Source organism: Lathyrus oleraceus, chromosome 5 (assembly GCF_024323335.1).
Source record: "Lathyrus oleraceus cultivar Zhongwan6 chromosome 5, CAAS_Psat_ZW6_1.0, whole genome shotgun sequence".
Classification (NCBI taxonomy): domain Eukaryota; kingdom Viridiplantae; phylum Streptophyta; class Magnoliopsida; order Fabales; family Fabaceae; genus Lathyrus; species Lathyrus oleraceus.
In genome coordinates, this window is record NC_066583.1 from 135490315 (window position 1) to 135503975 (window position 13661).

General features: G+C 37.7%; 1 protein-coding gene across 1 annotated transcript; it reads right to left on the bottom strand.

Moving 5' to 3' along the window:
* Window positions 1-8921: 8921 nt before the first annotated feature.
* Window positions 8922-12960, bottom strand: LOC127078366 (uncharacterized). Its single transcript, XM_051018821.1, has 2 exons — window positions 12803-12960; window positions 8922-11826 (listed from the first exon to the last, which is right to left on the bottom strand). Exon 2 carries the CDS (start codon window positions 11656-11658, stop codon window positions 9202-9204), a length of 2457 nt encoding a protein of 818 aa, XP_050874778.1. The 5' UTR covers window positions 11659-11826; window positions 12803-12960; the 3' UTR covers window positions 8922-9201.
* Between the last annotated feature and the right edge of the window lie 701 nt (window positions 12961-13661).

Sequence of the window (13661 nt, forward strand, 5' to 3'; positions counted from 1 at the left end):
GCTCTAATGACATCCTCATTAATCAACTTCCAATAGGTTTGATATAAAATGGGACCAAACCCATCAGGACCAGCAACACTGTCTTTGTGCAGACTGAAATAGCTTTATGAATTTCCTCTTTTGAAGGAAACATAGTTAAAAGGTTGTTAGTTTGATCATTGAACAACTTAGGAACAACTTCCTCAGCTAGAGAAATTTCCTGCAAAACAAAAACATTGTCAAATAAAACTTTGAAGTGATTAACAACATGCTCATAAATATGCTCTTGGTGTATAATAATCTTGTCTCCAACCTTCAAGGAATGAATAAGCTCAGTAACATTCCTAATTTCGGTAACTCAACTTTGTGTTTCTATCACCACTAGCATGCCATTGAATTCTAGCTTTCTCTTTCCAGAAACATTTCCTCTATGTGCAGAGCTTTATCCAAATTAGATTGGGCATCCTTTTCTTGATCTGCCATAGCATCTGTGTGACCCCTTATATCAATCAAATCCTGAATTTTACTAAGATCCTTCTAACTTTTCATGAAATTCCCAAAGAAACTTTTATTTCAATCTTTAAGGTTGCTATTTAAAATCTGTATTTTTTTTATAAGACATACATAAGGAAGCCCACCACTTTATTTTTCCAAACCGTTTCAACAACTTTAGAACAGTCTGGGTGAAGAGTCTATATATGAAAAATTTGAACTGAGACTTGATCATAGCTTCATTACAATCAAAATGGAGAAGAATGGGTGATGATCTGATATGTGCTTTATATTAGTAGAGCAAGCAGCTTGAACACAAACATCAATCCAATATTGATTGTTGATGGCCCTATCCAGTAATTTTTTATGCTTTTTTTTAAATAAAGCTACACAAAGAATCAAATAAAAAAAAAGAACAAATGGACTAAATATACAAAGGTAGATTATTATAAAAGAAAGTAGACTAAAAGCGTAGATAGCAAGAACGAAGTTGAGTCTTGATGGAGAAGAGGTATGAATCAAAAGATTCTGATTAGAAGTGGCACCAAACTAAGATATGAAGTCAACATATTAATTGTCTTTTTGAAGGGTTTGGATTATTTGATGTGATTGATTTTATGCAATTTGTTGTTTATGCTTTTGATTAAACAACAAATTTATGGTACTTGTCGGTGGGAGTCTCAAAGAGGTTGATGCATAGAGAAGAATACGTGAAACAAAATGATTCGTTGAATATCTTATCTATTGTAATGGAGATTCATATGTTGATGGCATGGAGTTCAACTTAAAGAGTGTCTGAAGATCCAAGTAGTTATCCATAAAATCATGTTTGCCCAACACTAGAGGAGTTCCAAGGAAACTTCCATCAAGATTTAAAATTGTGTAAGGGTGTTCAATTGAATGCGTCTCTCATTTTTCTATTCAAGTTTAGGGTTGCTGAAGCAATTAATGAAGGAGTTTGTCGGGAGGGGATTCTCTCAAGTTTTGGTTCAGGGGAATGTGAACTATTGATTGAAGAGAGATAGAGAAGTGAAATATTAAAAAATAAAAAAATGAAAGGTGGATGAGAATCTGATAGAGTATCATAAGAGAGAGAAAGAATAATATTCTATTTCATGATCAGAATGAATACAGTGGCTCTTTATATATAGAGCAGCTAGCACTAACCGAATACAACTGGCATAGCATAGCTGGCACAGTATACACCACTAACTACTATATACTCTATTAGTCCCCCTTAGAAACTGAGGGTACAGCAAGCAGACTATGTTTGTTGAACACTCTCAGTTTGTCCCTTAGAGGAAGAAACTTGGCTGCTGAAAGTGGCTTGGTTAAAGCATCTGCCCATTAATCCATAGCTGGCACATGTTCAACAATGAGGCTTTTGGACAATACCTTTTCCCTCACAAAAAATATATCAAGCTCCATATGTTTTGTCCTATTATGCAGAACAGGATTATGTGCAAGAGTGACTGTGCTGAGATTGTCACTGAGAAGTTTGGGAATGGAGATTTTGCAGTGAAGCTCAAGAAGAAGGGACTGCACCCATAGGATTTCTGCAGCAAGCTGGGTCATACTCCTGTATTCAGCCTCAGCACTAGACCTAGCCACCAATTGTTGCTTCTTAGACCACCATGAAATCAAATTAGGGCCTAGGAACACACTGGCTCTTGAAGTAGAGCGCCTGTCATCAGGGTCTGATGCCCAATCAGCATCACAGAACCCAAGCAAAGATAGAGGTTGATGAGCAGGAGCAGGCTGAATGAGTAATCCATGATGTAGAGTACCACTTAGGGATCTCAAAATCCTTTTAACTGCCTTCCAATGTTCTTCCAAAGGATGAGATAAAAACTGGCAAACCTTGTTTACAGAAAATGAGATTTCAGGTCTGGTAGTAGTGGCATAGTGAAGTGCCCCCACAACGGACCTGAACTGAGTTGGATCTGGAATAGCAGCAGAGCCAACTTTTGACAGTTTACTTGTAGATACCATAGGAGTAGGCATACTATTTGCATTGAGCATGTTAACCTTAGCAAGCAAATCAGTTAAGTATTTAGCTTGAGAAAGAAAGAGTGAACCATTAGCCAAATGACTAACTTCTATGCCAAGAAAATACTCCAATTTTCCCAACTGTTTCAGAGAAAAATCAGTATTTAATTTGCTGATCAGCTTGGTAATGAAAGGGGCAGAATTACTAGTGATGATAATATCATCAACATAGACCAATACCATTATAGTTAAGTTTGCAGTATGAAGCAGGAATAGGCTAGGATCACATTTGCTGGCATGAAAACCATGTTGCAGTAAAGAGCTCTTAAGCTTGTCAAACCAGGCTCTAGGAGCCTGCTTTAGCCCATAAATAGCCCTGTTCAACTTGCATACAAGAGTCGTGTTAGGAGCTTCAAAACCAGGAGGTTGCTGCATATATACCTCTTCCTCAAGGGTGCCATTTAGGAAGGCATTGTTCACATCAATTTGCTAGATAGGCCACTTGTGTGTCACTGCAAGAGATAAGACAGTTCTGACAGTAACCTGTTTAACCACAGGTGAAAAAGTTTCTGTAAAATCAGTACCAGCCTGCTGATGGAAGCCTTTAGCCACCAACCTGGCCTTATACTTATTGATGGAACCATCAGGGTTCTCCTTAACCCTGAATACCCACTTGCAGCCAATTGGCTTCCTAGAAACAGATGGTGACACCAAGGTCCAAGTCTGATTCTTCAACAGGGCATGATATTCATCTTTCATGGCCTGAAACCAATGGGGAGAGGCCAAAGCCTGACCAACAGTAGTAGGTTCCACATGAGTGAGTAAAAGGGTGGGGTGAAGTTTAGGTTTTATAATGCCACTTTTGGCTCTAGTTTGCATGGAATGAGTATTATGGGGAAGAATAAAGGTTGGATGGGGGGTTGGTTCAGGGATGGAATGAGCAACAGATTCAGGACTAGAAGAAGGAGAGATAGTACTAGCCTCTGCAATATCAGAGGTGAGAGGAGTGAGAGATGCAGGAGTGATAGGTGAGGTGATGGGATTAGGGGAGGCCAAAGATGTATTGCTGGGAGCAGGAGAGGTAATGCTGGAAGGTGGTCTGCTAGGAGAATTGAGAGCATGCCCAGGAGTAGACATAGAACTGCTGCCAGAAGCAGTAGTGGTAGCAGGGATAGAAATAACTTGATGGAGAGGAGCTACAGAAAGAGGACCTGCTGGTATAGACCAGGCAGAAGTGTGAGGAGAAGAAGATGTGGTAGCAGTAGGAGAAGTTGAAGGAAATAGAGAAGCATAAGGGAATCTTGTCTCATGAAACAAAACATCCTTAGAGATGTAGATATGACCAGTGGCTGCAAGACACTTATAGCCCTTATGGTTAGTGGAGTAGCCAAGAAATATGCACTCTTGGGATCTATAGTCTAATTTATGAGTGTTATAGGGGCGAAGAAAAGGAAAACAGGCACAACCAAAGACTCTAAGATGAGAGTAATCTGGAGTTTTGTGAAGAAGCTTGAAATAAGGAGATTGGTGGGCAAGAGATACACTAGGCAGCCTATTGATTAAATAAGCAGTTGTAACAAAGGCATGGTCCCAAAATTTGAGTGGTAAATGAGAGTGAGCTAATAGAGCCAGGCCTGTTTCTACAATGTGACGATGTTTTCTTTCAACTAAACCGTTCTGGTGATGAGCATGAGGGCATGTAAACCTATGAGAAATACCAAGATCAGTGAGAAATTTGGTGAGAGGTCTAAACTCACCACCTCCATCACTCTGCACAACCTTAATTTTACAGTTAAACTGAAGCTCAACCATGGTTTTAAACTGAACAAACTGAGTAAAGGTATCAGACTTGAGTCTCAAGGGAAAAACCCAAACAAACCTAGAAAAGGCATCTACACATGTCAAAAAATAGGAGTAACCCCCTGATGACTGTATGGGAGCTGGTCCCCACAAGTCACACACAACTAACTCAAAGGGTTGTGTATAAACAGTGGTGGATAGAGAGGTAGGCAGTCTATGGGATTTCCCTAGACAACAGGCAGTACATAGTTCAGTTAGGGACCTGGAAGGGAGAGGAATGTGACAAGTTTTAAGCACTTCAGCAAGAGCTTGATAATGAGGATGACCAAGTCTTGTGTGCCATAAAGCATACTTGTTGTTAGACATAATATTAGGAGTAGGAGCAGAACTAGCACAAGTAGTAGAATAAACAAGAGGTGAAGTAACATAAGAAGAGTCAATTTTATTGATTGGAATAGCAGTAGTACAAGCAGGAATAGCAACACTGTTGGCTGTAGAATGCAGTAAAGTATTACAAGATGTACTAGGACTATAAGAATTTGATCCTAAAACAGCACTAGAGTTGAGACTAGAGGGAGGCTTGGGCACTTGAGAAGAGAGATTTTGGAACTTGTATAGACCATCAGCTCCTACAACTCCACGAAGAAGCACCTCAGAAGAAGCCTGAGATTTAACAAGGCAAAAATAAGGATGAAATTCAAAGAAAACTTGGTTATCTTGGGCAAATTTGCTGACACTAATCAAATTCTTGGTGATATGAGGAACAAGAAGTAAATTGTGAAGGGTGAGAGGTGTGTGAGGAAAGGTAGGGGAGGTAAAATTCATGGAACCTATAGAGTTGATATACAAACCTTGGCCATTCCCCATGTAAACTTGCTCAGAACCAGTCACAGAGTGAGCATCAGACACATTAGAAGAATCAGGTGTAACATGATGTGACGCACCTGAATCAGGATACCACCACTGGTTATTGAAGTTAGGATCTGCACTTGCCATAAACGCTTATGGGAGAGAAGGTGTGGATGCAGCTGGTCTAGGCGCAACATAGCCAAAAGATGGAGCATACACTGGACGAGTGTTCATCAGGAATGGATTGAAGGGAGCACGGGGAGGTGGAAACTGCATAGACGGAGATTGCGAATACCTGTGATAGCAGATTGAAGCGTCATGGCCAATTTTGTGACAGATCTGACATTGAGGCTTACCAAAACGGCCACCGCCACGGCTAAAACGACCGCCACCACGTCCAGATCGGCCTCCTCCGGTGTTGTAATTGTTGTTCTCAGCATGAGCGGTCACGTGACTAGTGCCAGTCGGAAAAGACTCTGTAGTAGGCACCGAAGGTTCCACCGAAGAAGACGAGGTTGACGACAGAGCTTGCGTCAAATTAACAGACACCGGTTCCGTGAGAATCGTTTTCCGATGCTTCTCCAAGCGAGATTCATGAGCAAGGAGACAGGATTCGAGTTCATCCAAAGAGCTGAGATCTTCCTTACTATTGACAGCGGCGACGATAGAATCGTACTCCTCAGGGAGTGCATCAAGAACGATTTCAATTAGGTTTTGAAGGGGAACAGGATCCCCAATTGAAATCAAGGACTCATTGATTTCACGCACGCGCATCATGAACGATTCAATTGCGAGATTACCTTTGGAAAGACGACGCAACTCCGAGCGAAGCTGACGTGCTTTCGTCGTGAGCAACGTCGAGAAGTAACGGTGAACTTCCGTCCATACCTGCCATGCGTGCGTACAATCAACAAGTTTCGGAAGCAGCGAATCGGAGATCGTGGAGAGGAGCCAGGTGCAGATGAGAGCATCTTGTTGCTCCCACTCAAGATACGCATCATTCACCTCACTGAGATTAGGATCGGAAGACGACAGCGATCGCTGAGGAATCACCGGTACTGTGACGAAGCGTTGAAGCTTGTGGCCACGAACAACACCATCAATTTGTTGTTTCCATTGCTTGAAATTTTTATCATCAAGCTTTACAGAAATCAGATTTGAAAGCTTGATGTGAGAGGAAGAAAAGGCGTCGTCGTTGCGAAACAGTGACGCCATCGGTGAAGGTCACTGGATCGGAAAAAAATGAGCTCTAGATACCATGATAGAGTATCATAAGAGAGATAAAGAATAATATTCTATTTCATGATCAAAATGAATACAGTGGCTCTTTATATATATAGCAGCTATCACTAACCGAATACAGCTGGCACAGCATAGCTGGCACAGTATACACCACTAACTACTATATACTCTATTAGAATCTAATGGTGCACATTTACACTGCTCTCTCCCATGTAACTTACACGGGAGACAATCCTCTTCTGATTTTTTTCATGCTACGCGTTGTCAAGGTAAGGCGGTATAAGGGGCCGGCTTTTTGAGCGATGCAAGTTGAATTCCTGTTTCTCCATACTCACCAAGTTTTCGCTGTAAAATGATTCTTTTAACCCATCCAACATACAATCTTTAAGTCAATTTGTAACATTTTTAGTTATGAAGAAAGTTGGGATATCTACTTCTTTATTTTTAATATCTTGAATTAGCAAAACCTAGGGTTTATCACATGTTTTGAAATATCTACAATCTCAAACACAATGCATAATTGATTCATCATTCAAATCACAATATTGCATAAAAGTGATGTTAGAAGGTTATGATAATGCAACATTGTAAGAGTGGGAACAAAGTTGTGTGAGGCGAGTCAAAATAAGAATTTGACTTTTTTTTGAAGTAAAGTTTCCTTATCCAAGACCAATAATGTTAGGGAGTTATCTGGTAAGTATCACCTCTATCATTTTCCAAGGTTGAGATGAAACAGTCTTGTTGAACAAATGTTTTTTTTTATGATTAGAGTTAGATCCTGAACATCAACATACAAGGGGAGGTCTAATGACTGAGCTAGAAGGATGAAGACCCATAACTTGCCCTCCAAACAAACACGTAACTGAGCACATTCTTAACTTTGATCATATAGTTTTAGATACGAGAGTTCGTAGCAGTGTGAGATAGAATCTGGGCACCCAATACGTATACCGATTCAAGAGAATATTAATCCTGAATTTTTCAATTGCTTAAAGCATGTCCCAAATCAGTTTTCTAGTACAACAAATGTTAGCATTCTTGATTGTTTGAATTTCATCCCATGCCTTTGGAGCGGAAAGTCTTATGTCATTCGTAAATTAGATAATTTTTTATTTGAGTAATTGTTAGTCTGAAATTTTCGACCTAGTATGTTCAATAGGATCAGAGATGTGAGATAAAAACACAAGCTAAGTACAGGTGGATAAATCACGTTTTCTACCTCATAAATCACAAGGTTCGAAAGAGAGGGCTCTCGACAGAAGTAGTTGGAAGACATGAAACTCGACAAAGGCAGTTAGGAGACCTGAAGATGTTCTTTCGATAACAATATCAATTATTTTGCAGTTCAATTGCTGAAGACACATGGAAGCAGTGTAGAGGACAAAAGGGTCATATAATGGTGTACGCGTCGATTTCTAGAGAGTTAGTTGTTGTCGATGGTCATTGATGTACATGTATATGAGTGGATTTAATCTTTGTAACAATGGTTCACATTTTTCATTGTTGTTCTTTATAGATTCAAACATCCAAGTTGCAGAGGTCACAAAATTTGTGAGAAATGTATGAATTTGCATCCCACATTTTAATCTAAGCATTTTACTCTATTGCCTTTTATAATTTTTCTTCATTTATTTTATCTATTCAAACAATTATGCGCTTTGTTTCTTGTGATTTCATATAACTGTTTTACTTCCAAACTTGAAATTATCAAGTATGAATACACTTTCTCAATATTTTTGCATAATATATTCCTAAGATTTTTCTGAGTTTAATTCTATAAATGAATTAAAACTTATAGTTTGATTTACTAAAAACAACGTTAACCATTAATCAACTTGATAATTGAATGAGCCAAAAATCCTTTTTAATTAATATACCTTTAAATTAATCTACTATGGCTATAGAACTTTCAAATATGTCATTAAGATATATAATATTTTTAAAATAAATTATGTGTCTACCTGTACTATTAATTAAATCTATATATTTTAATCAATTAGTGTTGTTCTAGTTCTTATATTTGTTGAGAAAAACATGTATGAATAGAAAGTGTTGAGAAACAAAGTGTAAGAAAGTCCCATTTATTGAAAAAATAAAGATTAAACATTTTATAAATAAGAGAATCTATATACATATTCCCTTTAAAATTTTGAGTGTGTATATGATGTATCTCTTACAAAATGTCTTGTTCATAAAATCTATGATGTATCTCTTAACAAAATGTCTTGTTCATAAAATAAAGATTTCAATTGTAAAAATGTTTTCTCATGATGACACAAGAATTGAGATAACCCACCGTTCATAAAGAAAGGTCTAAATGAAAAAATACTCTCTCTGGAATGACCCCCAAGAATTAATGACAAGTCTATTTAGAATGAGTTTTAATGTTGTTTTTAAGGCTTCTAATCTTATTGTGAAAATAATTCATCCTAATTACACACATTTAAACTGAAAGTGAGTTTGATTAAGTTACAAATAACACTGGCTTTGACACCAACTACATTCTAAAACTATAACTATATTACACCAAATTATAAAACCTGTCCTGAATAGGCAAAGGAACAAAATAATTGAGTATATGAATAAAATTATGCTGAATTTTATTGACTTAAAGAAGCTAGTAACTGGCATACATTGGCATTTCAAAGAATCCTACAGATGTAACAACCAACAGCAAAATTGTAGGACTGCCAAATATACAACAATAATAACAAAAGCAATTTAGTTTGGATTGGTAATTATAAACTATGGTTTTGCAAGAGTATTTGAATTGAATAGGCTATCTCTATCTAAATGGAACACAATCTCTTCAATTCAATTCTGTTATTCACAACTACTAGCCACTTCACTTCACTGATCCTTCTTTACCTTAAAACGCTTTCGCTTGTATACCAGCAAATTCTCAGGCCAAACCTTCCCTGCCTGTGCTCCAGCCGCCTTCTTTCCCGTGCCAGAATTGTCCTTGTGCTTCAAGTCATCTTTTGAAGATTTTTCAACTGGCATCATTTCCTCCATTTCTTGGGTTGGAGGATCAGTGATCAGCTGAAGAAGTTCCATAGGTGTAGAAGCAGGATCCAGCTCCAAGAGACCTTTAGGAGCATTTTCACCTTCTTCTCCGGTAAGCAAGTATGAAGGTACCTGGTGTGAAAAGCGAAACATCTCTTCCCTTGGAATGTTCCTGATTTTTCTTGAGTCAGCATTCTGGCGGAACACTGTCTTGAAACCTGCAACCTTGGAAAGTGGAGCAACGTTCAGACCGTGCTCTTCACTGTAGTCGTCAAGCACTTCCACCATTTCGTATTGATGTATGACATTATCTTTAGTAAGTTCATCCCAATCAGGGGACCAGTTCTGATATAGAGCCCAAACATCCCCTTTCTTTGGATATATACGGAAAATTCCTTTTGGACCTTTTGTCCACTTGACCCTGTGCGAGAAAGAATTGAGAGTGCTGCTGATTACACGCTTGCCTAGTCGAAGATCCCCGGTGGTCTTTGGAAAGCCAGAACCGACCCACTTTATCGGCGCAAATTCATCATTGGTTTTAGAGCTCAGCCAGGTTATCTTCATTTGGAATGGATTCTTTGAGATCACACTGTGGATAAAGGCATAGTAGCGCGGCATTCCGTCTTCATCATCATATGCAGCCCACACTTGGTTCTCACCAAAAGTGTCCTCAACTCGGTCCCCATCAAAGTCATGGAAATCTGGGTCTGGAACACTCATTGTGACAGAAAGAGGCACCTCTGAATCAGCAGAGATAGAGTTGTTGTTGGTGGTCTTAGAATCAACAATTTCTTTTGGACCAGGCTTCACACCATTAATAATAGCCTTTTCTTTCTCCTTCACTTTGACTTCTGCACCAGTATTCTTTAATGTAGAAGACGGATACCGTTCATCAAGTGTTTTACGAATCGCCTTCCACTCATCAAGCTTTCTATGACCCTCCTTCCACTCATCAAGTTTCTTACAAATCACCTTCCGAGCCTTTTCTGCCAAGATGCTCCTCATATTCTGCTGAGACATGTCCCTAATACCATTTCGTCTGGAATTTCCAGCAGCACTAACCTTTCCTGCATCAAAACTATTCTTCAGAGACCCAGACACATTGGTAGAGCTTATTCCTTTTTTTGATGCCATTTCAGCTTCCATGCCTTGTCTATCACTATCAACTTTACGCTCACCTGTGCATATTTTTTTCCAAGAAGGCTGAAAATCTGAACCTGCAACAGTTCTTTCAACATGAGTTTTCCCTAAATGTGCCTCCTCACTCATGAGAGGTGTCAAATCTTCATGCCTTCTCTTCAAATTCACAGATGGCCTGTTAAAATGACCAAGAGCTCCAGAAGCAGTAGAAACTGATGTCGGTCCACTGGAATTTCCGGCAGACGTCAATGTCCTACTTGAAACATGGTTGTTTCTTACCAATCCGGTTGAGTTGAACTTATGCTGCTTCAACAAAGCAGCTCTTAAAGTGGGGGAAGCATTTGCGATTAAAGGCGGGGGTGGTGTCTCAGAAGCAAAAAATGGCTTCTTGCAGCCGGCACAAACAATATTGCAGTTTTTATAAACAGTAAAGTACTCATAATGTGTCCTGCAGAAACTGCACACAGTCCAAAATGAAGGTTGTTTATCAAGAGGGATGTTTGGAGTAGGATTGGTGTGAGCAGCACTCATATGATCTATGTCCTTCCCGGTATCAGAACTAAACAAACCACTATAACGAGCAGATACAGAAGGTCTTGGAGTAGGATTGGCATGAGCACCACTCGTGAGATCTCTGTCCTTCCGGTTAGCAGCATTAAACAAACCACCCCTACTAGCAGGTTCAGAAGGTTTCCCACCAAGGTTAATAGTATCAAACAAACTATTCTGAGGTATACCACCAGTAATCCTTTTGAAGGACTCCCATAAGCGGCACTTCTGATCAAAGGCGGCTCTCTTAGTTTTATCAGATAATACAGTCCAAGCCTGAGAAACCAGCTTAAATGCGCCGTCTGCACCCACCGACTTGTTTTTATCCGGATGCAGAGTAAGAGCCATCTGCCTGTAACATTTCCGAATTGTTTCATCATCATCCAAGGGCTGTGCACCAAGGACCTCGTACCAATTTACGTCTGCACCAACTCTTTTTTCAGAAGCTATATAAACATCAATGGTTGCCATCAGTTCACTGATGCCGTCAATATTGGGATTCAGGGCTCGAGCCTTCGTTGCAAGTAGTTTTGCAACACCAAAGTTATCCTGTAAGAACCTCTTCTCTGCCATCTTTTTCGCCCTTAAGGCACCATCTTCGGAACATTCCATTACTAACTGGTTTGTTTCTCCAGCTAATCACTCTTTTTGATTCCAAGCATAACACCGAAGCAACATCAACTAGGAGTGAATAAATAAATATTCACACCACACCAAGAATCTGACAACTCGGCGTGTGCAATAAAGATACTTCCCTTAATCGCACAAGCCTAAGAAACCCTGTAAACAATCCAAGATGAAAAAACTACATTACCAACAAAGAAATGAAAAACAAAACTAAAACCGAGTAACAAAATTTTGACAAAACAAGAGAAACAATGGTTAACAGACAACACCTAATGGAGTTATGTAAGTGCTTATTTCAATCCATTAAATCCCAATTTTTTTCCAAATAATCAAGTAACTAAGAATTCAATGCAGATATTTGAGTACCAAATTTGCAAAACAAACATATCGATATCATAAAGTTAGGTTTCCAACACAATATCACGTTCTCAATGCCCTAACACAATCCAGAGAACAATCAAACCCAATTGCAAAATAAAACCCAAATCATGACATAATTCTAAAACAGCAGTTTCAATCACTTCTTTCAAAATTAGGGCAACATTAACCAAACAAAACAAAACAAGCTTCTCTTTATCCATCACAAGTAAATCCTTGCTTGCCCAACTCTTCAATTAAACAAATTTCACAAACATCCATAAGGAACAACACAATAGAGCCAAAAATCAATCAAAACTCAAACGACGAGACTTAAGAACAACACAAACTATCGCTCATGCATCCCTTCATGACCAAACATCAAACAACAATCACAAAGAAAGAACAATAAAAAGCACAAAAACTAAAACCTTTATTTCAAAAAATTTTGACCATGTAGAATTTAAGGTTTCGGATTGTCCACAGTAATGTGGTTGCAACGCAACACAACACGCTTCATTGAGGTTGTCGCAGACGGCAATGGTGGTTCGGTTACGTCACAAAAACCGTAAAAATAAAATTAAAAAATAACCATCCAAAACGAAACACAAAAAAAAATCCCTTTATTTTCAAACAGAATCAAGATACAAACTACTTTAACTACAGATTATACGAACTGATACAAAAAATAATCACGAAATATAAACGCACATTGATTGAAATAAAATAAAAAAAGAAGAAAAATAGTGAATAAGAAGATAAAAAAACGCACCTTAACACAGAGGAATGAAGAACAATGAGAAATTGAAAAAAAAAATGAAGCTGTTTGTGTTTTAAGAATGATGAAATTTTGAGAAACCGGTGGCTCGAAAAGTTGAGAGAATTGGGCTCCGATCAGAGTTTCAAAGCTTACTCTGTGCGGTGCATGTTTTTGCCAATATGTTAAGAGGTTTTTATACTGTTTTTCATTCACTTCTTCATTATTATTTTTTTAAATAAAAAATGTATACTATAAACTATTTTTATTTATTAAATTTGACCTAATTATATTTATTTGTGTAAAGTAATATATTTACTAGTATACTTTTTTGGTTTTATTTTGACTATACTACTTTACTAGGTATATAAAATGTATATAATATTAACTGCATTAATTTAAATTGGTACTAAAATTTATTACCACTTCATTAAAACTTATTTTAATATGTTCGAATTGAAGTTATCACGAAGCTGTGTTTGCAAAACCATGTGTTGCATCGTTTCAATGAAGTAAATAAAGCAATTTAGTAAAAGTAAATTGTTCTATGAGATATATCTTTATGAGTTTTTTTTATTACAGTATTTTTGTGTGATTAATGATATTTTTCAACTTTTTGCGAAAAGGTGTAAGTACAAAGAAAAAGAAATGTGAAACGAATAGAAAATAATAAAATGAGAAAAAAGATGGATTGTGAGACAATGTATGTGTATAGAAAATATATTAAAAAATGGGAAAAAAATCAAGGTAATATATTTAAATAAGAATATAATTTTTTTTCTTTTTAAATAATGGCAACTTTTGTTAAATGTATATGGAAGGCAAGTTTAATACAAAATATTTTCTTCTTTTTAATAAATTTAAATTGGAAATA